Genomic DNA, 24,150 nt, shown 5'->3' with positions numbered 1-24,150 from the left:
TAAGAATTTGATTTCTTCAACTTCTAGTGTTTCGTTTGTATTTTTAAAATCTGGGAGAAACGATTTTGTTTAATAGACGTTTATACGTTCTCTTTGCAGTTCAGCAGGGGTCAGATCCCCCACAGGAAATTTGCGTCGAGGTCCAACAACAGATGCAAGAGCCGGTGGGGAGTTCGGTATACCAAAATGATGCGACTTCGATGACAATGACTACAGTGACAACGGGGCGAGGTGAAAGCGCCATGAACTACGTCTCGACCGATCAAAAAGCGATAGGGCAAACCAGAGATCTTTTTGTGGATCTGGAAAAGGCTTCAGGGCAATCGGATTCTCAGTCTGCTACTTTCAACGTTAATCAACAAACCAGCAAAAGCAAATCTTCACCACAGGAAGACTTTCTTAATGAAAATAGTAAATCATCACATATCCCTCTTGTAAGTGTTACGATGTCTTTAATGCATGTACTTGGAATTTATTCAGATTGTCATAAAATAGGGGAAACCTTCTGTTACTTAAACGAGTCGAGGTATAAAATGGTTTACTTCAGGATTTGAAAACAACCCTTTATTCACAATAGTTATGGCTTTTATTCAGCAGGTTACAACAGGTACCGATAACAAGGAGTTTAAACCGACGAGTGGTGGAATTTCATCGGTTGGTAATACAGGCGTAGTAAATGATGAAATGGATGAGGCTCGTCGGCTTATTGCAGCCTCTCTGCCAGACTCTAATCCGGCTGTCCAGATCATCTATCGAGACAACGCCCTTTATCAAACTCCCATCGAGATGCCATCAGAAGATGATCTACTTGCAAAAAATGAAGGCGTAACGTACGAAATGTCCGATGTAAGTAACATTGACATACTGATAATATCTGTAGCGATGCAGCTAATGCAATTTGAAGTATATACTCGACTCGATTTTATTCATGTACTTGCATACGTCTCTTGCTAGAAATTTCCGATGACCCTTTTCGGCTTTCGACTGTTGTCCATACCAAATATATCTGCAAGATACCACCATTGCCCTATTGTAATTTCCACACAGATTTTATCAAGATTTCAAAAATTTTTTTAATCCTTGGAGTTAGAAGCATTTGAGAATTATTCCACTGGGAATAATGAAAAATATGGGAAACTGTCATTGTCCGTTATTATTCTGTGTTTTGCTTTTTTTTTCAGGAATTGTGGGACATGATACGATCTGTAGAAAAGCGCTTTACCTACCATAGGAATATCAGTAAAAATCCAAATATCATTGGCTTTAGCTCGGAAATGGTTGAACGACTCAGGGAGCAAGTAAAGGTAAGCGAATAAGGCAATTCTACATTCGAAAATTTTAAGACAACACTTTTTCACGTTTTACATACAGAACCGATAAAGTGTGGTATGTGCGGACACAGAGTTTAACGTCTGTCCTGCGACAGGACTTAGACACATCCAAATCGTTAAAGGTCTGCAGTTCTGCTGAATGATTTTTGTATATATACCAAAGGTATATTAGTTAGATCAATAATACAATACGTCTGTATTACCAACCGATGAAATTCCACCATTCGTCAGCTCCTTGTTATCGGTACCTGTTGTAACCTGCTGAATAAAAGCTATAACTATAGGTAAAAGGGGTTTATAAATTTAATCATTTACTAAGCCCTTTTACCTATTTTAGAATAAATAATATTGAGTAATTGAATGCATTAATTAGTACTATACATACAGGGTGTGATTCTGTCGTCTGTCTGTGTTAACAGATGTATGTACAATTAGCTACTCAGCTAGGAATGCTCTCCGCAGCACATCCGCACCTCCAGGTATATGGCGACTCAAATCAAAAGACACTGGAGGCTCTTGCACAGTTGTCTCGTGTACAACTCAACCCCATTTTCGAGCCTTTTAATCTTCGACCTGGTCTACAAATGATTGAGAAGGTTCGAGCTCAACTAGACGAACACAACGTTCATCCAGAATTGTAAGTGCAACCTATCTGGGACAGCTGTTTCTTTCTTGCCAACATCAGTTGCAATGCAAAAAAAGCCCACATCAGTGCAAGTTTACCTACCAAACATGGTAGTTATCTAATTATCTGCGTTTTATAATACTCCGCACTTTGTTTGCCTTCAGCGTTCCCCTAACCGAAAGCGTTGCAACTTCGGAGAACGTGAGTTTAGGTCATCAGGACGACCGAGCTGCTAGCCGCAAGACAGCTGTAGCTCGGAGACCTATTCCATCTTCTCTTCGAAAAATGATCGCCTGGTCAAACGTGTTCTGCTTTCCAGAAATTCTGCCAAGAGTGCAGTTAGTGTCGGACCTTGAGGATTATGCTCCGACACTGAAATCGTATAGTAAATCAGAAGACCAGTAAGTTCTTGCCCACCATGCGGTTTAACACTTACCTGTGATCACTGCAAATGGCTAAAAATTCTGTGCAGTGGTGTACAACCAATGAACATCAAACATATAGATAAACGTGTGATTACTTTACCTAAGCGTGTTAAATGAACTCTAATAAGACGTTGCTAGAACAAATAAAGCCCCGTAACTCAAGTGCAGCATTTCTCGGTTTCGTGTCGAATCCATTAGAATCGAAATATTTTCTTCTCAATGCTAAACCTGAGTAAAAAAATCTTCTAAAAAATAGGTCAGCATAATGATGTGCTGTGGTTCGTTATCACTGATTTTAATTATGAAACTCTGTAAGTAGGTAAACAGTTTACTCGACCGGGAATAGCGTTTACGTTTTATCGTTATACATTTTAGATTGATTGCGATGGGACTGGAGAGGTTCTATCCCGACATTGGGCATACCTGCCCCTTAGAAACAGCGAAGCTTATTCACACCTATATGACGCCTCTTCGAAGACCCTCACAGGTAAGTGTCATCCCTTAAAAAACTCGCGAAATAGTTGCGATGCCATGATACTTTCTGGTCCCACGTGCTCTGCCGGTTCTTTGTTTCGTTTTGTTAGGCATTTCTTTTTAGATGTATCAACTGGTCAGCAATTGTTTATTCCAGCAGGCGAACACCTTTGCACTATGTGGGTTATTATCAACATATTTGTATGCATAATATTGTGGTATAATTTGCAGGTAGTAGACAAGGTCCGTAAGATGATGGATCCAGATCTAGCGCCGACGGCCAATCCTGTGACACACTTCCGTGTGTATCGCTCGTGTCCGCCACTTGAATGGAAACCGCGCCGTTTGATGTTGACCCCAGTTGAACAAGCGCCGTACGCGGTTCCACCGTGGGTGCGCGCCTTCAAGCTGAGTAGAGAGAACAAGGTATACTTATGATACGAAAACCACAAGCACACGATGAACCCTTGCATTCGAAAGCGTGACCATGTACAGAAAATAGTTTTCAGCAAAGTTTTAAAGATACATTCATCAATCATTAATCAGACATGACATTATTGTTCAGCGTCCAAATTATTTAGCTTATTGGTGGAGTGCGCTTTCAATTATACCATCGTTCGTATCGTGACTAGCCTCCTGCTCTTAAAGTTTATTGAAGTGGCAGTATGATAGGTTAGATAAATTTCACTCTAACTATTCCAACGGTTGCTAGGCAATCATTTAGGAGACAAAAGAGCCGATGAGCTGCTAGTAGTTAAAAAAAATTAACCGCTCATAATCGAAAGACGTTTATGTATATAATATGCGGGAATATGCTCTATCTTTGGGTAAAATTCGTCAAATATGCAGCCGAAACCTACTGTTATGACAGCTTATGCAGCAATCAGGGCCATATTTTGGGACACACGTGATGTTTTCCGACTAAACCGCTGACTCTCAGTGTGTTCAGCTTTAGAGATTAAGTAAATATTTTGACCCTTATGTTAAGTATTGCCATTAAGAACTGCTTCAGACTGTTTGCCCCCAGCACAAAGATAAGTCTTGTCTACTCTCGACTTCGAACTTGCTTTTCTTCTGTACGTCCGAGGATTCTAGGATAGACACGTTATTAGCTCTCACTGGACCATTGAAGACCTGTAACAATTTGTGATACATCAAGTTAAGCGGCTGCCAGTAATAACAGTAAAAAGCAAGTCGTTGTTGAAAATCCTAATACAGTGCAGCAATATCAGGGTTTCACAGATTTTACCCATATAAATACCTGTTTGAACAGTTTTGTGTTACTGGCTAAGATAAATCAGCCTGCAATGATTAATATTATTCCTAATGTGTGCTACGTACTTCAGCGTATTTATGCAATACAAAGAGATATGTAAGTATGACAAATGTACATAGAACAGGCTGTCGCTACCATAACTTGGTGCCGAATCTATGTAGCAGACACAAAATGTTTTAGACTACAGTTCAGCAACAGGGTGCTATGGCTACAATCATGCTAATTATTATCTATACCGAATTGTCTTGGCATTGCTGGGCTCCGACCGGCAGTGAGAAACCCATTATCAGTCATGTTCAATTTACACCTAACTCAAATCTCTTTATCATGGATGAAGTGTTCGGTCCAGTAGAGTCTAGTTAGACACGCTTATTCATTGTTAATGCAATAACATCTAATAACACATAATTCTTGTAATACAAATAATTCCGTGCTAGAAGCTAATCCACTGAAGCAAGACTCAGCTAAACCACTATCGGGTGTGAAACTTCTTTGAGCAGGTAAAACTACCAGATCTATACTAACATAAATGTAATAACTGCTCTGACACATCATGAAAGTCTGATGACGGTACAGTAAGAAATGTTAGTTACAAAAAATAGGTAAACTAGGATGTAAATCGTGCATAGATAGAAGCATTTATGAGGGTGGAGTTCATTCCATGAGGTAATTTGTCAAATACGATTGCCGCTTTCGAAACAAAGTTTTTTTTGTAATCAGTAGGCATTGATTTATACGGAATAGCGAGCTAGTAGTCAGTGTTGCCGTGCTTATTGGTTTTGGTAGCCAGATGGATGGACACAGTCATTTCAGAAAATTGTTATGGGTAATCCAAGGGAAAATTCCGTAGGTTAAAAAACTAGATGTAGATAGTGCCGATATCACTTTGCTAAATTAGCTGGAAAATATCTAGAAGTCAAGAGGTTATATCTCTCCAAAATAAAAAACCTGATGAAAATAGATGCATTCTGGATATTGTCCTGAGGACATTGTTGTATAGAAATTGATCAACTGCACAACTATAATCGACACACCATATTGCCATACAATACAATAACAAGAATGTGTATCTTGTATACTAGCTTCAGCAGGTTTTGAGGCCTGAGAATCCATGTGTGAATTATTTAAAAAGATTTTTGCCAATTTATTTGCTGCGGGAAAAATTAATGGGGTAGTTACAACACTACCATTTTCACTGTATCAGATTTTAGAAGGCGATGCTTGTGCGATTTGAAATTTGGTTGATGATTTAAGATTAAATGAAAACCTGTGCTTCTAATATAGTACACCTTAACTAGGCCTTATCTATTGTATTTTTTTAAGTTGGGTTTAAAAATTGACGATTATGCACCCGTAATCGCTCAAAGAGGTAGAACGGAGCACGTGACGATAAAGTGTATGACTCCATCCTCGGTTATACATTAATACAGGTCGTTTGGCTCGATATCGCATACCTCATCCACGTTAAGTGATGCACTAATCTTTTTGCAAATTGTGAAAGACGCTGGACAACAAACTCACTCCATAATTGCTGTTAAGAGGCGGCACACACTTCTTGATCCTTTTTTTAAAATTACGCATGAATTTCATCTTAGGCTAACCTATAACGCATCTCATCACTTTCAGCTTCGCTCTCAGTGCAAAACAAATGCATTTTCGCGCCATATCTGGAACGCATAAAGTTGGCTGTAGGCTTTCATATCAAGGTTTTTTTTATAATGGACGCTGTCTACTTCGCAGCAAAAGGCTTTACAGTTGTGTACAAGAGAAGAAACTAAGTTAAACCTAGATTTCATCCTTGCTCACAGCAGGGTTAATGATTAATAGTTAGCCGTTCCAGTGTGTGGTCTCCCATTCGACGTACTAAATTATGTTCTGGTCATTAATATTGATGACAGACGGTCCATCCAAACTGTTTTGTGTGCCCTTTAAAACCAGGGTATTACCTCTTGATTGTATTACCGCTTAATACCTGTATGTAGGTGTATAATATACACTAGTTCAGAGAGTCACTAAGCGTGTTAAGTTTTTGTATCATCAACAAAATAGGAAACTGAAAAAACTAGGCGAATTTTCTGAGAGCCAGCCAATTGTAAACGAATTGCATTATATATATTGCGCAGAACATTTCAGTCGCTGCCACTAAGGGTACTAGGATTTCTAACTTTAAAACATTTTACAACTCAATCGGTAAAACAGCCATTGAAGAACAGTTTCTCTGACCTAATGGTGTATACCTGCTACATGAACTAACTTGAGACGAGCAAACATAGTCACTGATTAGACTACTGTGTGAATAAGTGATAGCATAATAATAATATTTTACCATTGATGTCCTCGTAACGAATAAACTGCTAATTGAATAATAATGCGTGCTAAATAAAGACAGTTTTGTTTTGATATCTTTTTATAGAGTACGTATATGGACCTGCAGATCTATTTTGCATAATATTGTGCTCATACATCGATTCCAACGCTCTAAGTTTTAGTAGACGCTTAGAGAGGAGCCGGAGTTTTTAACGCCAAGGTGCTCACACCAGGCGAGCTTACTGTTTACGATCGTAGACAACAAAACGATCATGTGTAAAGAACCATCTGTGCTTTTCATCTGTCGTATATCTTGAGGGCAATTGATGACGGGCATTTATAATGAACCTCAGCCACAGCTGGAATTGACGGTCAAAAACATGAAAAGCAATACATTCGACACAAGTTCCTAGTATCGAACATCTTGTAGAGCATGTTAGCTCTTATTGAATACTGTATCTGCCAAATGAGGCAGTGAGCGTTAGCGTAACCAATTAAATGTCTTATGTAATTACCGTACGCGTACACGATACATATATGAATGCAAGTTTATAATGGTCTACGTAAAACTATTTTCTTTCACATTTTATAGGTGGTAGGTAAAGTTAGCTTATTACTCTGATAATATGTTGTTTACTCAACTCGTTTATGGAAGCGATAAGCATCGTTTGTGCTGCACACCTTAGTCATAAGGATTGTCTTTATAATGGTGCGAAGGAAGGACATGCATTTGCTGCGAGTTATTAACCCTCTATTGCCTTTAGGTCCCCGTAGAGTAATCACAATCATTAGCAGTTGTGTAGTTTGAGTCTAAACCTAGTAACTCAGCAGACTGTTCATAGAGGAAATAAAAGAGGTATAAATCACGGAGTTAGAACTAAGGTGATTCTGTCAGAAGAAACGTAAATTGGATAGAATCACACTCGTTTAGTAAACGATGGGTCGGAGTATTTTTTGCAAGTGTAAGGTAGCTGCTGTAAACCTGGCAGTGCTCTTTACAAATTTGATGCTTTCTTGTTCCCCCCTGAGCTTGCGTTTACTGATTGTCAAGTAATTAATGCTGATCTAACACACATCTCCTTACACTGATTTTTGTCATCGTTCTGTGCGGATTAAAGAATCTCAATTTAAATTTGGACTCCGAAGACGGATATGTTAAGTAAAAATTACCAGAAACTGCACTTTTCATCTTTGTTATTTGTTTAAGTTCAAAAGCCGGCAAGACAATTCGGGAGCCTATTGCTGAGGATATTAGTCAATAAAGTTGAACTTGGTTAAAGAAAAGTTTACATAATTAATCATGCCAAATCCTTAGACACGTAGTATACCTATCTAAAGTTTTTTGATCTTGCAACGTGGTGCCTCAAACTATGAAGTCAGTGTAGTAATTTGCTATGAAAGGCGAAAGAAAACCCGTCTAGATTAATTTTAACAACGACAGTCGTGTTTAAATGTGCGTGTCCGCGTATTAAAGGTGGCGGTCGATCAGCTTCGTCGCAGTCATCCGCCGGTCTCTTTGGCACCATCAAAATTAACTTCCCCTACGAAATCTTCACCAAGCCTTAATGCGAATTCGGCTCCATCGCCTGTGAAACAACAACCATCCACATCTGCTGTGAATCCAATTTTGAAGAAATACAAATTACTGCCGAAACCGAACGTCATTTCAGTTAACAGTGGCGTCAATAAGGTTAGTATATATTTCATAAGTGACGCAACCGATGCCCTATGACGACCTATTCTATGTCCTACAGATTGCTTGATGGTCTGTTCACTAAAAAAATCTATGAAGCGACCTACAAGATTAACAAATTTAGCAGCCACAGTAGCAATAGCAACAGCAACTCCATAGAAGCTGCTTGAGATTTAACTTTTTTTTCATTTCGTTTACCCTAGGACGGACTTAGAGCAGCACTTAAGAACATGCTGCACAATTGATTTGGTAGCTGGAACGATACACGCTATGTATATCATAATGCACAGACGTCCACTATAGTTGCCAAACTCTATATTAAGTAAACCCCTATAGACTTCAAGTCATGTTATGCGGTCGAAATTAGCCTTACGAAAATCACTTGTTATAGCAGTGCAAAAGCTGTCTCGTGGGCTTTTGGAATAGTAGGTACGAAAAATCAATGTTACGTACGTATATTTCAAATCAAAGAGCGATGTTGTCCTTAGCAGCGCTTCTCTAGACTATAAAACACAATGAATTATAACAACGAATATCCGAGGGAACTAAAAATTCTGTGATTAACATCTTTATCGTTAAAATTCCACAGGTTTACTTTGTCGTTCCTTAATTTTCTGCAATCTAGTTGCGTTTGTAAATTTTTCTAAAAATGGTCGCTTGTTGCATATCAGGTGCGAACTCTAAACACAAAATTCGAAGTTCATTTAAAGAATATGGCCACCGTGCTACACTTAGTGCGGTGTCTTAAATGACTTTTTTTTAACGGTGCTTAGGATTGATAATAAATATTTGTAGCTCGTTATAGTCATCGTTTCGTTTCTGTTGTCCTATCTCAGATATTGATGGTAAATCGCTAACAAGTAAATGCACGCAAGTCTGAGCTTTGTCAACCAAAATTACAATAGATCTATACAAATTTATCTACAATAATATATACAAATTTATCGCATAATCCACGTACAGAGACTACATAGCTTTCTGAGTTAATGGGGGAATTGTTACGTAATGCTGCTAATCAAGATAATAGCTATAATGTCTGATTATAATGTGTGATTACTTTTCTATTCATTTCCAGCCTGCATTAAGCTCGACACCACTGTCCAAGTCACGCAAAGAAGCTCTTCTCCGTCAGATGGAACGGGAAAGAGATATGCCAGAACAGGTATGCTCGTACTCAAGTGGTGTGAATAACATAATAAAAACCAGGTTGGACTTTCTTTGTAGTTGTTTGGTATTTAGAAACAAATCTGTTTCAAGTCATCAAACTTAGAGAACCTCCCAGTTTAAGATACCTAATTTGAGCATAATATATCTCCATTTGTTCCATTACATGAAATAGACGATGGGAACTAACCTAATTATAAGACGCGCATACAAAATAAGTAATTGAAGATTTAGAGTGTCGTCTCCAGCTGACATCTTCCTAAAGAAACAATACTGTGCTGTGTGATGAGCGGATGAGATTATCCTTCCCATAGTGATTTAGAGCAAACACCTGTAACTGATCTTTTATTTTAGGTGATATCAACAACAAATACTTTTGCTCCCGAGGGTCCCCCTGAACATGACCAACCAATGCCAAACAGTAATGCTACAAGTCCAGGGGGTGGGTCAGAAGTTCCTCAGGTAAATTTTGAATGATTTTTGATGAATTACAAATAGTCGAAAAGATATAACATGAAGGCTTAAGAAATATACCTCAAGCCGGGAAAATAGTCTTATTGTATCAGGGGTAAGCTAAACACTTAGGTCTGTTTAATCAAGGTGCTAAAACGTTTAGCTGAATGTAATACGATTTACTACGATATACAATATGCGACCGTATCGAATAAATGGCTAAGCCGTCTTATTCAGGTGTATCTATGCTTTGTGCTTGGTACACGATAATTTACTCCATGCCGTGATCTCGATTAGCCGGTTCCGTGCAGTATCTAGAGACAAAGCAATCTTCAATTTTTTGATACTTCCATACCACTAACCCGCAACTTTAACCGTAGAAAATTTTGGAATTGTAGAAAAGTACTGCACAGTTATCAACAGCAGACCGTGGCTTTGAAAGATTTACGATGGCAATCGTGTCCGAGGTAAACTGTAACAAATTGCTGAATTTATCCAGTCCCTATCTAGAGGAAACCGATAACTGAAGCCGTTCGCGTATTGATTCGAGCTCCAGGGTAAAATAAAGCAAGACATTTTACTGGAGTAACGTTTCTCACAATGGAAAATAGTAGCACAAATCGGATCTGTATTAAAGGTTTGTTATATCCATGTATCTGTGTGTTCATTGTATTTTCCAGAGTCCTACTTCGACAACAATGGAGCAACAACAGTGTGCAGGCAGTTCTGGGAGTACAACTAGTAATGATTCAGAAAAAGACTCCAGTGTATTAACACAGACTAATGGAAGCGCCTCTTTTGCACACAGTGTACCCGAGACGCCTCCTCAAAGCTGTTCACAGAACAACACTCTCTCGGCCGCTTTAATATCTGGTAGCGTCGATATCGAGCCGAGTCCTGACGACGAGAATGCGACAGGTGGCCGGAATAATTGCTCTAAATATGAGGACTCCAACAGCAAAATCATTGCCAAGGAGAAGGATCATTCATTAGAGGGCGTTGAAGACGATAGTGGACGCGAAAATGCTGTAGCAGCAGCAGATACGGGGGAAGCTGAGCCAGATCCTGAAACAGAAGCAGACAGTATTCAGGAACAACTGGATGCGCTTATGGCTGCATCGTCAAAAATCTCTCGTAATACGGTGAAGTGTCCTCGAAAACATCGTCAACTTATCAAGGTGCGTCCAACCACGACCGCATTAAACCAAAGCTTCACAGATATGAATAAAAAATTCGCTCTTCATAAACACCCCATGTTTTCCGAATTTCAACAAGGGGCAACGAAGGATATGCCTCATGCAAACCAGGGTCTACCGGACACTTGGTTCGTATGGGGAATTAGCTCTGTCCACCCACCGTTTACATTTTTTTCGGTGCCTGCAATATACGATATGTATTTATAACATATACCCGATATAATCGCTTATTGAGACCTAACGATGTGCAGCTACGCTTAGTGTAACTAATTGTTATTCTTTTTTTTGAGAAGGATTTGGAGGCGACTTTGCCACTACTCGATACGCAGCAGTTAATAGAAGACGATGAGAGGGAAAATCAATTCATACTGAACTATGTTGCCAAAGCAAAAAAGTTCCTTGATCACGACAAAGTGCTTGAGATGGTCTCTGTTCTTAAAAAATACAAGGACAACGTAAAAGAGGTTAGTAATAAGAGGAGGCGTGATTCAATCACCAGCCTGAGAGGAAGCAGACAAGAGTATGGTGTCGCCATGGAAGGAAATCTGAGATTGGCGGTAACGTCGAGTAGGTCCGGGCGTAAGGTGATGGTAGTACTTGCAATGCACACCAAGGGTGTAGTGTGCTTATTTGATGGATTAGGTAAATAGATAATTAACGTTGGCTTCACCCACTTATTCTTCCGATCCAAGTCTATGTGTTTACGGGGTTTTCTTGTTCTAATGAACGAACATATGTCATTTTCGATTTACCCCGAAAAGCCACAGATAGAGAAATCATATATGGGAACGCAAATGGTAGGTCTAAAAACTGCTATAAAACTAATAATATAAAAAATAAAAAAGAACACTCCTAGCACATATTAAAAGATCATCATTCCAGCCCAGATAGCACTAAAGTGATTCCTTTTTGGAATCCACCAAACTCGCATGTAATAGCTTAGTATTATTATGTGCGAGTCGTCCCATGCAGAAGGTGATGCAAAAGAAATTCAGTGCCGTTTTCAAGGATTAGTAGACTGCTGGTTCTAAAAGAAGTAATTCAAGTTATTAATTTTTGCGATGTTGTCTTGAGTGGTTATGTTACCCAGTTCGGTCAAATTGTGGGTGTGCTCTGCACAAATCTTTCGTATGTGAAATCGGCTGAGTGCTGCTACATATCTGAACGACATTACAAATGTCAGCTTTAAAAACACGACATTTCGGCAGAATTAGCGAAACTATCTAAATGTAGCCTAGTAAAATGGCCTGGGAGTTATGGGAAAATCGTCTATACAGTGGATAAAAAAACAGGTTAAATATGGTGCAACACGCTTCACGTTAATTCATTATCATTCAAAGTTTACACACGATCCTAATATCGTGTATCTGTCAGCTTAGTTATTCGAATTTATTTGTATAGGTGACAAAACGAGAGTATAGTTAAAAGTTCTGGAGATTAAAATGTGCATCAAAAAATAAAAAACAGGTCTGTCTTAATCGCTGATTATGGAGGGAGTTACTAACATATTAATGAATGGTCGTGAAAGACATTCAGATTAGGTTGCTCATCACTATTATGGTGACTCATTTTGTTTTTCAAAGGAATGATAGAGCAAGGAATTATTAATATGAAATGTTTCGTCACTTAAATGTATACTTTAACGTTTTCGTTTTTCCGTTGTTCTTTTGATTACAGCTTTTTGTAAAGTTAGATGACACCCTATCATCATGTCCTGCGCTTGTGGAGGACCTAGTTTTATTTCTGGACGCCGAGCAGGCATTCCTGGCCGGTCGATTTCAGCAGCATCTGGCGCTAGCAAAAATGCGCCTTTTCCTTCGTAAAACGGAAATTCACTCCGGATCGCCTGCTCTTGCTCATAGGCTACTAAAGGCCCTTAAAAACTGTGTCAAAAGTTCAAACGCTAGTACTAATCCTTCTGCATCTAGTAGTATTGGAAGTATTTTATCCGGCCAAACATGCAACACTGTCGGTGGGGTACTTATGGCCGGCGGCGGTGGTGGAGTTTTCTCAAGCGTCACTGGCATTTCGTCCTCAACTGCCAGCTCGTCGCCTGGGGCTACGGGACCAATCTCTGAAATGGAAAATGAAGACGAGCATTTGGCGTCACAAGTGGTCGCTGCGGTCACTCCCCTATTGCGGGGTCAACCACATCTGATGGAGGAGTTCTTAGCACTCTTTCCGAATCAGCGCGTTGAGGCAAGGTAAGGACATCATAATAAAAATGATACGTGTCTTACAACTAGTGGTAGTATCAATAAAGGTATCGTAATTAAAATAACATGGATAGATCGTAAGGATACGCAACAGAGCTGAAGGGCATACCTTTAGTTTGCTTTACTCACATAAATCATCTACTATCTATGTATCATTAGTAGAACAGCACGTTTTAATTAACATTCTACTTGAATATTGGGTTGAAATACAAATACTTTTTGTTTGTCTTTGCTGCTCCTATTTCTTTGATTTTATATATATATAGTGTAAAAGTATTTTCTCCTTCGTGAGTTCATTGTAATATTAATTAGCAGTGAATAAAACTTCATGTCGAGTTTAAGAGGTTCTAGATGAAAAAAGTGGACTCTTAATACCTACTTTATTTCGCCTTTTACTGAGGTCGGATAACTGCGGAATCAGCACGAGACATTTAGTGCCGTGCAGCGAGATGGTTACTAGGAGAATAGCTCTAAACTGGTTTGGCAAGCTCAAGAATGGTATTTTGGAGCACCAAGATGCACCCCGCCCTGGACGACAATCTGAAGTCAGTGATGATCAATTACAGGCACTTTTCCAGAAAGAGGGTGATTTGGGTGAAAAAATGAACTGCAATCATAGGACTGTTGACAGGAACCTTAGGTATATAATCTTAACTATGTATATAAGGATTTTAAAGAAACATGGCTCCACATTGTCTGTCAATATTTCGCCGAACACCGAGCCACAGGCGACCACGATAGCAGTTTTCTATAAATATCTGTCAGCGGCAATCGAGAATACTTTCTCCTCGTTGGTATAAAGCAGAGAAAAGTATAGCAAGTACTTAGAGATACGCCCAAGCCTAGAATTAATTCCGATCTCTATCCGAAGAAAACGATGATATACGTTCGATGGAACTGGGAAAGCTTTATACATTGCGCCATGTTTGAAAAGAACACGACCCTTAGCGAGAGCTTGTATGTAGTCCAGCTGAACGAGGCCATCCAAAAAAAGACTTGTTAGAGACAACTAAGTTATTTTAGCCACGACACGCCAAGCTCCTCATGATATAAATTGTAAAAATCCCCCTGCAAGAGCTTGAGTAGGACGTTTTTCGCATCCACTTGGTTCTCCAAACCTTGCTCCGACGGACTGTCATTTCCGATCACTGGAAAACAAAATTAGCGATCGCGCATTAAAGAATATACCGGCTGGACGGGTTCTTCAATAGTAGAACTGAAAAATCCTGGCTAAAAAATTGTTGACATTTGAAAGAAAGTAGTGGGGAATAGCGGCGAACACATAATACGTTAAGTTGTTAATAGAATTTGAGTAAAAAGCTGGGTTTTTGGGTTTTAATGTTAAATCTGCGGCTATCTATTTTGCCTATATATCTACATAAATATAGCCCTTTAAGACCTGTATATATATTTGTTCGTCACAAACCTCCGTCGTTCTCAAAAAAAATTCTGGATATTCCATGTTGAATAATAGATACTAATAGAGCTGATTACATAATAGAAGAAATACCTTTGGAGTAAGGCTGCCTGCTTAATTTTTCAGTCGCATGACGGACTTCGATGAAGTCATTTTGCTTGGCGAGGATCCGCCGCCGGTTCTATCAGGACGAGCGGCTCCTAATTCACAGGGCGAAGGTCCTTCAGACGCAGACGAAGATATTGTCGAAGTGGTCCGTCTACCTCCTTCGCCTGAACCTGTTGGTGGTCGCAGGTGTCCCTGCAAATGCCACCAGACAAACACTATTTCAAATTCAAGCGTGAATCAGCACTATAACCAGCATTCGGGATTCAATTCTTCTGGTTCAACTATATACCATTTCGGTGCAAACACCGCCATACCTTTGGGAGGTGCATCTCAGAAAGGGCCTACAGAAGAACATCACAAACTCGCCAATCGTGATCGTCACTGTGTCGAATGTGCTATTAGGGTAAGTCTTTTGCGAAAAACGAGTACAATCAACGCTATTTTCGGCAGTTAGAAACGTTGTTATACTATTTGTTTAGGTTTACCAATCTGTACCAAAATAATTCAATTGACCCGTCCGGTGTTACTAATTTCGCCGTTCTAAAGCTCATCGATTTGGATCCTTAGGTCTGCCTATGCGTTCCTGCGACAAATTTATGCGGACACGTATGAACCAATAAATTCCTCTGATCTTCGAAGATCGAAAAAAGATCTGTTCTTCAAGTTAGTTTGTTAGATAGTTTAGAGTGCAACGGGGATCGTTTTGATATAAAAAGATAGAGCATTTTTTTTTATCTGACGTTTAATACTGCATTCCAGTTTGTTGATGGTAAGGTTTTTCTCCAAACGGGCAAGACAATGAAGCCTGCTGCAGTCAGGTTCGTCGAAGAAGCCCCCGAAGAGGAGGAACCACCTCTAGGAGATTCGACAGATGAAAAAGAGAAAGGAGCGGATGAAAACTCTGAAAATCGTTTTGCGGATACTTCAGCATCTTTGGAAGAAGAAGCCGTTGAAAAACAATTTAGTAGTAAAGAAAGTCATGAATTCATTACTACGGCAGGAGCCATAAAAGCTGCTATAACTGAAAAGAAGTTTTGGACCAGGTAGGTGAGAAATGAGGACATGTGACACGTAACGAGAGGAATTTCCTGAGTCTCACGAAGTATTCCAGCTGCAACCGGCCCATTTTATTCGCAAACAAGTGCTTGCACTACGAGTGCGTGAAAAATACATATGTGAAAAAGGCGGGTGTGTAAGACGCATATTTTACATATATTACACTGAACTGTGAGGTGCTTTTACTTAGTCATCAAAAAATATACAATTAGATAGGAAATAATTCATGGTGACTTAGTTCTTTTATTGCCCAGGGAACGAGATGGAGTTCTTCTGTCGACGTGGCAATCGGCTGGAGGTGATATGGACACGTGCTGCACAGACGTAGCTTCTAAGTTGGGAATATCTAAGGACGAGGCACAAAAACGACTAGCTTTTCTTATGAACGTCTATTCGAGCTATCTCACACAGTCGCGGCAGCAACAGCAACAGTTGTCACAATCTTAATAAGTAGTTAGTCAACCATGTGGTCACCACTTTCCTTTCCTGTCGAGAGAAAATAATTTTTGCCGTTGCCAGTGGCAAACTGTATAATTAGAACGAGCAAAGTTTAGCAATGTAGCAAAAATTACATTGTAACGCTGGTGCTAGATAGAAGCAAAACGAAACTCTTAGTTATATCGAGACACACATACACCAACCAACAGGGAATGGCGCGAAAATTTGAAATCGGAAAAAGGAGCAATAGTAGTAAGTTAGAGAAGAATCGAAATGAAGAAAGAATACGAAACTAGGCCGACTATTTCAAATTCATATGGTCATTGTCTCAATGGTATTGTCGCGATGCTTATTCGGTGACTTGTTACGGCCACTTAATTTTTGCACATTGTAAATGTAAAAGCAGTTAGTTAATGTAACTCGCGCGATAAGATGGATATGCAAAAATTTTTCCTTAGGACTACGTAATGCCTTACTTGTGTAAACCCAAATAAGCTACCGCAGGCGATATTTTTAATGAAACGAGCCTGTAGACGTTGTAAGGAACTCCTGTATAGCTAACAAACGGAAACAGTTATTTCCATAAAATAAAAAATCAATATGCCATAGCAGCTAAACTGTGACGTGTATATGAATAAAAGGGCAAATATGGTATAGAGTTCTCAAAACCTGCGCGATGCGTAGCATGTTTGAAATTTTCTGTTACTGTTCCATTTTTGCTTGAGAATAGTTCTATTGTAAATATTGTATAGAATGTAGAAGCGTATTTGCATAATTCATTGTGAGCTGTTCAGCTGTCATGTTCATACCCCTCAAAATAAGTACACGTATGGAAAGTAAGTCTATGTACATTTAACATAATAACTGAAATAACTGATGTTAGTAAATTATAATGCGAATTGTACATTAGAAGAAGTAATGTAAATTACCGCGCTTGTTTGGGCTAAATCAATCATAATAGCTACTGAAAAAAGTACTTAAAGACACGGATACATTGGCTGAACAGATATGTAAATATATTAATTAAAAGGGCGCACATATTTGTATTGTGTTTGAGAGCCCGACTTTAATGAAAAGAAAAAAGACTGGCTTTGTGTGAATTAATCAATGAATAAACGAGATAGCATATTCATAATACGATGCGCGCTTTTTACAAGCCGGCAGTTTGACTCGGAATTTGCACGGAAATTTACTTCGAATATAAGTTCACCTAGAGAGCGTGATAGACGTGGGATTGCCGTGTTTCTCAAAACCAAATTACACACATCTTTAAAGGTAGTGAAAGGCTAAATAACAGTCGAAAAAATAAATGACCAAAAGCTTTACCCATGTAGGTTTTGTCCGGAACCTACTTATGTAAACTTTTTGACCGTATCGACATCGCACGGTTTGACCGTATCGACATCGCACGGTTAGGAAAGAAGATCTACTTTTGCATCGGAACCTATTTATCTAAACTTTTTGACCGTATCGACATCGATGATTAACAAAGAAAAGTTTCTAATGTATTAGTTTTACAAAGAAAAGTTTCTAATGTATTAGTTTTTACTGTTTAGAATTTTCTTTGAATATGTTGAAGCTAGAATTTTAGTCATGTTAAAGACTCTCTCTGGCCCTCATTGTTAATGCCTAGTGTAAGGTGTTTACCGATTCCTCCTTTTACTTATTTTTACTCATAAACCATGTTAGAGATGATGTCCTGACATGCTTTAGATACGATGTATTTCAATTGATTTTACAGCAGAAAGTTAAAATGTCTTGAATTCCGTTTAAGAGCAGTTATTCGTATGAAGATAATACTTAAGTGGTTATGTTAGGCGTGGCATTTTTAAGTTAGCTGGGATCTACCACAGTTATCAGCAAGTGTGGGTGAAGATAGTTATTTTGCCGTTTGCACTAAAGTAAATGACGTGGACACAATAACGTATATGCGACCTTTAAGCCAGAACAAATTTACTTGAAGATTTTCACGCAGTCGTTAAGGGTCATCTGGTCGACGTAACACATTTGTTCTGACTAGAGGTTGCTGACTGAAGTACCAAGCTAACTTTATGCAGTTGCAGATTTTTTACAGCGGGTCTGACTTTTTGATGGCCCTGTGCCATAATATAATGCCGGTTTTACAAAGCCTGTAAAAAGTTTATGTCCTTAATCGACGAAGCTTCCCTTTCCCTGAGTTTTTATCCACATGTGTTTTTTTCGTGTTTTTTTAGTGCAGTATTTTGTGATTTTGTTCATAAATTATATAACCGTTCACCTTTGCAGCCCTGCTGTTATCCCTTCCCTGGCTGCAAGGTTATAACTCGAATCTTTTTCCTAACCACTACAGTGACTTTTTAATTGCATTTTACTTGAAATCTTACTGAAACCTCACCAACTACTGTATAAGCTTGCTTCCTCTCTAACCCTGTTACCTGTAGCCTTCTGTTACAGAGAAACCAGATATCGGGCTGATAGACTGCCACACAGATGTATATCAAAAAACGCGACCAATAACGAAGTTCGCCACGTAAAGCATCATTCCTACAGTAGTGACCCCTATAATTTTGTATTGCGTGACTAGGTCAACTAAATCGGCAAACACTCTTTCTGCCCCTTGGAGGTTTTCGCGTAGTTCAGCATGACTCTTCACTGCCAGGCGTTTTAGTTCTGCTATCTCACCTACAAAGATGTCGATTCAGAAAATATGATTAATTGTAATGTTAGACTACACGGTTTATTATTTATATCAGACAACATAATGATCTGTTGCTACAGCGTAAACCGTGTAGAATACTAAAGCTAACAATATGAGGTAAGTCAGTCTAAAGTCATTACTTTATATGTTAGTAATACTTGAAATTGTCTAGTTCCAAGCTGTTCAAGAAGTGTATGGTACAGCTTTTCAGTTAAAATACAGTGAAACGAGCTAAAAATTATAACAAACCTTCTGTCTTAAGGCTGTCGAGTAGAAGGTCGGACGTGGTCGCTAGCTTGCTAGATAATAAACGAGTGTTCTTCGAGCTACTTTCAAGTTGTCGGGATGTTTGACGCTGATGGGCAAGTTCTTTAAGATAAGCCAACAACAGTTGGCTTTGGAGAAAGTGCACAGAATATACGTGTCTATGTGGACCGGCCTGCATTCGAACGAAATCCTCGCAGGTAATTAATTCTTGCGACTCCTTACAGAAGTAACCCTCCACACCGGCGCCCTCAATGAAACAGTTAGTGAAGTCGAAGGCAAGTCGTTCCTGACTTTCCGGTTCCTTCCTACAAGTTTTACGTTATATGTTGAACAACGAAGTGGATGAGCTCATTATAGCGGAACGCGTTATAACAGAGTTACTCACAAAAAAGCTTTGAAGACTATTGTCCATTCTGTTATCATCAGAGTGAATCAATATTTAGATTTATGGAAAAATGGGGTTTCGTACATAAGATCAGGTACGTAAAAATTTGACTTGTGCTTTACTCTTTTGAGCCTATATTTGTTCAAAATACGTAGTATTCAATTATACCCAAAGTGCTTGCCTTTTTTAATGATTAGGATTGATTCCATTAGTGTCACATTAAAAAATGGAAAAAAACCGCTAACCCTTTATTAATACTAAACGCCCAAACAGTACCGAGTAGTTATTGTTTAATATTCAATTTCAAAACGAAATCATACCGCTTTTCCTCGAAACGCTCGACAGCATAGACCCAGCAGGGACCTTGGACGGCAAATTCCGACTTCATCTCTGCAAACAACTGACTTTCCTCGCGGAAATCCAATTTAGCTCGAACATCCACACACAATATTTCCGTTCCATAGTGGAGCAATGCCCAAAGCATAGCATAAAAGAACATGTCGAACATTCTCATTTTTCTATTTTACGTCGTTGTTATTACCGCTGATGATGAACTGTACAATTCCTGGAAGCAAATGCGATCCACTCGCAATGAATTAATATTATTACTTGCGTCACCCGCAGAATCGAAAGCCAATTGCCTTCTAATGTTGAAATTTGGACAAAAAAAAGATATCATTTTGTTACGAGGCGCTTATTAAATTCTCACATTAAAGTATTGAACATTGCATTGGCCCAAATAAACAACTCCTCGACGAACGCGTAATAAAAATACAACATTGCAGTCCTCCTAACTAGCTTTAAAGAGTGCTAAAGTTGCAAGTGTTCTACGCAATCACCGAGGTCCGCTTATTTCTACTACTATTAAATTCAAGCTTCCCAAGTGCAGCGTCGCCCGGTCTATACCAGTCAGTCTATATATTTAAAATATCATGGGCATTAATCCGAATCTCCCTCAGTCTACACAACACTTGCATTCCACTATTTATGAACACTATTTCAGCCATTTAGGTAAACTCTACGGAGAGCTACAGAACTATTGATAACGAGGCCTATGGTCGAACCATAGCTAATCTGGATTTTCCCAGAGTGGAGGCACAAGACTAACGCAAAACTGGACAAAATTAAAAAAATTAGCCAGTACTACATTTAATCAAGCACGAGCTTTGTCAGAAAACGGTTCTTATTTCTCCTTTGAAGAACATCATTATGCTGGTGGGCTAAAAGACTATGAAGAAGCACTGGTTTGAAGCAGAAAAATATTAACATCAATGTGTTCTAGGTATTCCCATTCAAAAGGTTTCCAACAGTCACTTGCAAGGCACCGTTCGAAAGTCTACATTATGATCTGAACTGTGAAATTTTTTTGCTGAATCAGTAAATACATGTGACAAGTGCGCCGCAGAAATAAATACACGCGAGTGTATTTGTTTATTATTAAAATTGTTAGACCGAATGGCCTTGCATCCTCTCGATATCTCTAAGGGGAATTATTTTAAAAGTTTCCTTTTACGAAGGCATATTACCGTCAAATAACTGGAGCATTTTTTGTATGTCAGCCTGAAAGAGAGTACACACATGTAAGACCTAAGTACAACGGATGGGCGGTCTATTTTCAGTGTTTCTCCTTATGGGCCCCCGTCGTTTTAGTGCCACTTTCGAGCGGTCTATCTATTTTTTTATAAATTAAGTTGGACACGTAAAACTCGTTTGCATAAAAAAAGTAATAGCATGGAACGATTACAAGTATAGCCTGTCTGTTTGCAAAAATTACGTATGAAGTGCAACTCTCAAAAAAAACTCCAGTTTTATAATATTGGTAACCTTCTTTTTTAAATATTGTACATACGATGAACATGGCAAAGTTTCACGACATTTTAAGACATCAGTTGTCCTGATTAATTACATTTTATTATAATAGGAGTCGGATGTGAATTTAATATTCTAGCGCATTGACGATCAGCAACCACTAGTTACGCCCTGCCACAAAACATTTTGGAAACCTTGAATTCAGCTTTTTATCCAGGTCCTTTCTACTTTATTTTGTAGTAACCTAGTCAATATATATATAGTCAATATATAAACAAATTGCAACATCCCATGGTCATACTTAATTGGAAAGAAATAGAAGATTTTCAATGTCTTTTTCAAAAACACCTTCAATTAAATTATCATACTAAGTAGCTTGCAAATAAAAGGAAGCTTCGCGATCGTATTATCAATAGCCCCTACAAAGGTATTAATAACCAGAAAATATGAAGGCTCTCAACAGCCAGTGTCACGCAAAACGTTATTTTTTGAATCGGACCGAAGAGAGGGCGATTTATTTCCCTTGTAAATTTTATTGTATTTTTCTCGTGTTACTGCAGTAACCGTACGAACCATGGGATTTAAAATATTAAATTTATCTCAGGTGAGGTGTAAGTTTCAACGTCTAAGGTATTTTGGCAAGCACATAGCCAAACACGAAATTATAATTCTCGATAAACACGATCGAAGTGTGGGCCAAGTAATCAGAAACTCTAAAAAAATAGACCATTGATTAATTGTAAGGCTGACCACAACTTTCTGCCTTTCTTCTCGTGAGCTTTTTGCCGACCTCACATTGATGAAGTTTCGAATAACACACCATGTTTGAGAAGTTCGAAATAAACTTAAGGTGGATTTCAATAGAGCGTACACAATATTCCCATTTATGAAGTGAGCTACGTTCAAAATATTACATATCGTCCACCAACACCTAATACCTGCTCCTATTGGTAGGTGTAAAACGTGCATACTGCTGATTGTGTGTATTTGTCTGTCCTGATAGCCGAACTGGTAATGGTTCCCACTTTGTCTTCTTAAGATTCGAAATGCTTTACTGTTCGTAGCCAGCCTTATGTACATTTACATTGATTTGTCGACCGCTAATACAAGTTATGATCCCATTGCTTGAGACCAGCTCACGTGATAGCCATCTTTAGTGAGGTTTTAACGATCGACCTCCACCAGTCTGTACAGCCATTATCTTGATGCGGACAGCTTTCCTTCGCACAAGCTTACTAAATCTGTGCGTTCATCATCGTAATTCGAACGGTTATTTGGGCTCTGCTGTCAACGGGACTTGCGTTTTTCTTTCCAAAGAAGTGCTAATTGCGGTTTACAATGTAGTTTTCATATGATTCTATTGGGACCCTTGTGGCGAATGCCTCCGAAGAAAATACACGTGAATAGACTTCTGCCTTGGTCATCCTAAAAGTGCTTAACGTTTCACGGCAGTTGTAAAAGATTGTTGTCATGTTTTGCTGTGTTCTTCGTGCGGTTCTTTACATTATGTTCATTCGCTCGAATGAACTGCATTCCTACCACAGCCGGACCAGAGGAAAAGTCACTTTTCGACAAATTCTCCTCGATTAGAGGATGGCTGATATAATAGGTAGAGATCGAAGTGAGGATGACCCGCAAACGTCTCGAAGACTCCGGCTCGCATATCGGTGTACTATTTTTAATTGATGTCTCCATTATCTTCAGCCCCATTCCTTAAAGGTTCTTAATAATTTTTTCTGTCAACAGTCGTCCACCGAAGAGCAATTATAACCCGGAAATTACATTCAATTTAACTGGTTTGTTTACCTCAAATTGAAGCGGTTCTCGTATCTGTGCTTGTCCAGCACGCAGTTCTTAACCTCAACGGGAGGTTTGTGTCCGACTACCAGCTCTATCGCGCTTTGAGGCGTGTATTCGCGGTGATGTACATGTCATGTGAAGACTTTAGATTTCTTGCTCGGCCATTTGCACGAGCCACGCCCGGGGGCATCTATCTAACATTCACCTCTATTTGGCATGGACATTTCGGCTCACCGTGGCTTACTAATCATAGGTGTTACTTTGATGAGACACGAAAAATAATTTATGGTCAATCAATAGCTAAGTAAAACAGAAAAAAAAAACATTCTAATAGGCAATGGAAAACACAAGGAAGCATTTCGAATTGTCTATTTTCAGGCTTGTGATTGTTGTTAAGAAGATGAAATTCGAGAATAAGGGATGAACTCCAAAGCCGTACGCATGTATCTTTTTATAGAGAAATCAAACTTGCAGAGGAGAAAACAGTCGAATATGATAAAACACAAAAGGTAAAAGGCTCCTGTACTTTAAATAAAAATCAATATATACGACTTAAATGTTGCAGTCTCTAATCCGACTAGGTTAGGATATATGCGGTTCGTTTAGAAGACAAGTGTCGATATATATACTTCGGAATTTGGTAGTACGGCTCGTACTTTCGAAATGTCCTAATCTTTAAAAATCGTATTATAAACGGTCATAAGGAAATAGAAAGAATATACCTATAGCTAAATTATAGCCGTATGTGACAGTAGGCGAGCGCTTTACTTGTTCCTTGAACTTTCCTACAGGGAAGCAAAATTTTTCGTGTCTATTGTTCTTACTGTCCTAATAATAAGTAATATTGCCCTGGAAAGAGCGTTGCTACAATCAATGAACTTCACGCCAGATCTAAACCTGATATATTAATAAACATGGATGGATACGGTAAATATCTATCGATAACGGGCGGCTGCCCCACATTCACGTCCTCATTCGGAGAAAGCGGTGGTACATGGTAATCTGTAGTGGAATATACATCATTTGGAAATCC

At 38.9% G+C, this 24,150-nt stretch overlaps 2 protein-coding genes and 1 long non-coding RNA gene across 12 annotated transcripts in view; 2 read left to right on the top strand and 1 right to left on the bottom strand.

Moving 5' to 3' along the window:
• Positions 1 to 17,314, top strand: part of mute (gon-4 like protein muscle wasted) — a 22,596-nt gene extending 5,282 nt beyond the window's left edge. For 2 of the 5 annotated variants that reach the window (XM_086975498.1, XM_022816239.2), the window contains exons 10-25: positions 100 to 434; positions 595 to 846; positions 1,182 to 1,304; positions 1,751 to 1,968; positions 2,121 to 2,357; positions 2,757 to 2,868; positions 3,087 to 3,281; positions 7,913 to 8,128; positions 9,207 to 9,293; positions 9,650 to 9,757; positions 10,429 to 10,926; positions 11,238 to 11,408; positions 12,622 to 13,148; positions 14,704 to 15,088; positions 15,445 to 15,728; positions 15,996 to 17,314. In XM_086975498.1, the coding sequence (XP_086831624.1) occupies positions 100 to 434; positions 595 to 846; positions 1,182 to 1,304; positions 1,751 to 1,968; positions 2,121 to 2,357; positions 2,757 to 2,868; positions 3,087 to 3,281; positions 7,913 to 8,128; positions 9,207 to 9,293; positions 9,650 to 9,757; positions 10,429 to 10,926; positions 11,238 to 11,408; positions 12,622 to 13,148; positions 14,704 to 15,088; positions 15,445 to 15,728; positions 15,996 to 16,188 (3,941 nt within the window). In that variant the 3' untranslated portion in view covers positions 16,189 to 17,314. Of the gene's footprint in view, positions 1 to 99; positions 435 to 594; positions 847 to 1,181; positions 1,305 to 1,750; positions 1,969 to 2,120; positions 2,358 to 2,756; positions 2,869 to 3,086; positions 3,282 to 7,912; positions 8,129 to 9,206; positions 9,294 to 9,649; positions 9,758 to 10,428; positions 10,927 to 11,237; positions 11,409 to 12,621; positions 13,149 to 14,703; positions 15,089 to 15,252; positions 15,393 to 15,444; positions 15,729 to 15,995 lie in introns of those variants that run through there. The other 3 variants (XM_022816240.2, XM_086975499.1, XM_022816242.2) reach the window with 3 other exon arrangements.
• The window catches only part of LOC111254896 (uncharacterized), a 10,677-nt gene continuing 574 nt past the window's right edge, over positions 14,048 to 24,150 (bottom strand). For 3 of the 6 annotated variants that reach the window (XM_022816250.2, XM_086975539.1, XM_086975540.1), the window contains exons 2-4: positions 19,829 to 20,073; positions 19,106 to 19,428; positions 17,688 to 18,840 (exon numbers count right to left, since the gene is read on the bottom strand). In XM_022816250.2, the coding sequence (XP_022671985.1) occupies positions 18,656 to 18,840; positions 19,106 to 19,428; positions 19,829 to 20,022 (702 nt within the window). In that variant the 5' untranslated portion in view covers positions 20,023 to 20,073 and the 3' untranslated portion in view covers positions 17,688 to 18,655. Of the gene's footprint in view, positions 18,841 to 19,105; positions 19,429 to 19,828; positions 24,138 to 24,150 lie in introns of those variants that run through there. The other 3 variants (XR_015317586.1, XM_022816248.2, XM_086975538.1) reach the window with 3 other exon arrangements.
• The window catches only part of LOC147754174 (uncharacterized), an 18,779-nt gene continuing 13,464 nt past the window's right edge, over positions 18,836 to 24,150 (top strand). Inside the window, exons 1-2 of the long non-coding RNA XR_015317589.1 lie at positions 18,836 to 18,973; positions 19,348 to 19,602. This is a non-coding gene — a long non-coding RNA (uncharacterized LOC147754174). The remainder of the gene's footprint in view (positions 18,974 to 19,347; positions 19,603 to 24,150) is intronic.

Source organism: Varroa destructor, unplaced genomic scaffold (genome assembly GCF_002443255.2).
Source record: "Varroa destructor unplaced genomic scaffold, Vdes_3.0 BEIS01000007.1, whole genome shotgun sequence".
In the NCBI taxonomy this organism is placed as follows: domain Eukaryota; kingdom Metazoa; phylum Arthropoda; class Arachnida; order Mesostigmata; family Varroidae; genus Varroa; species Varroa destructor.
This window is presented reverse-complemented; position numbering and strand designations above follow the sequence as displayed.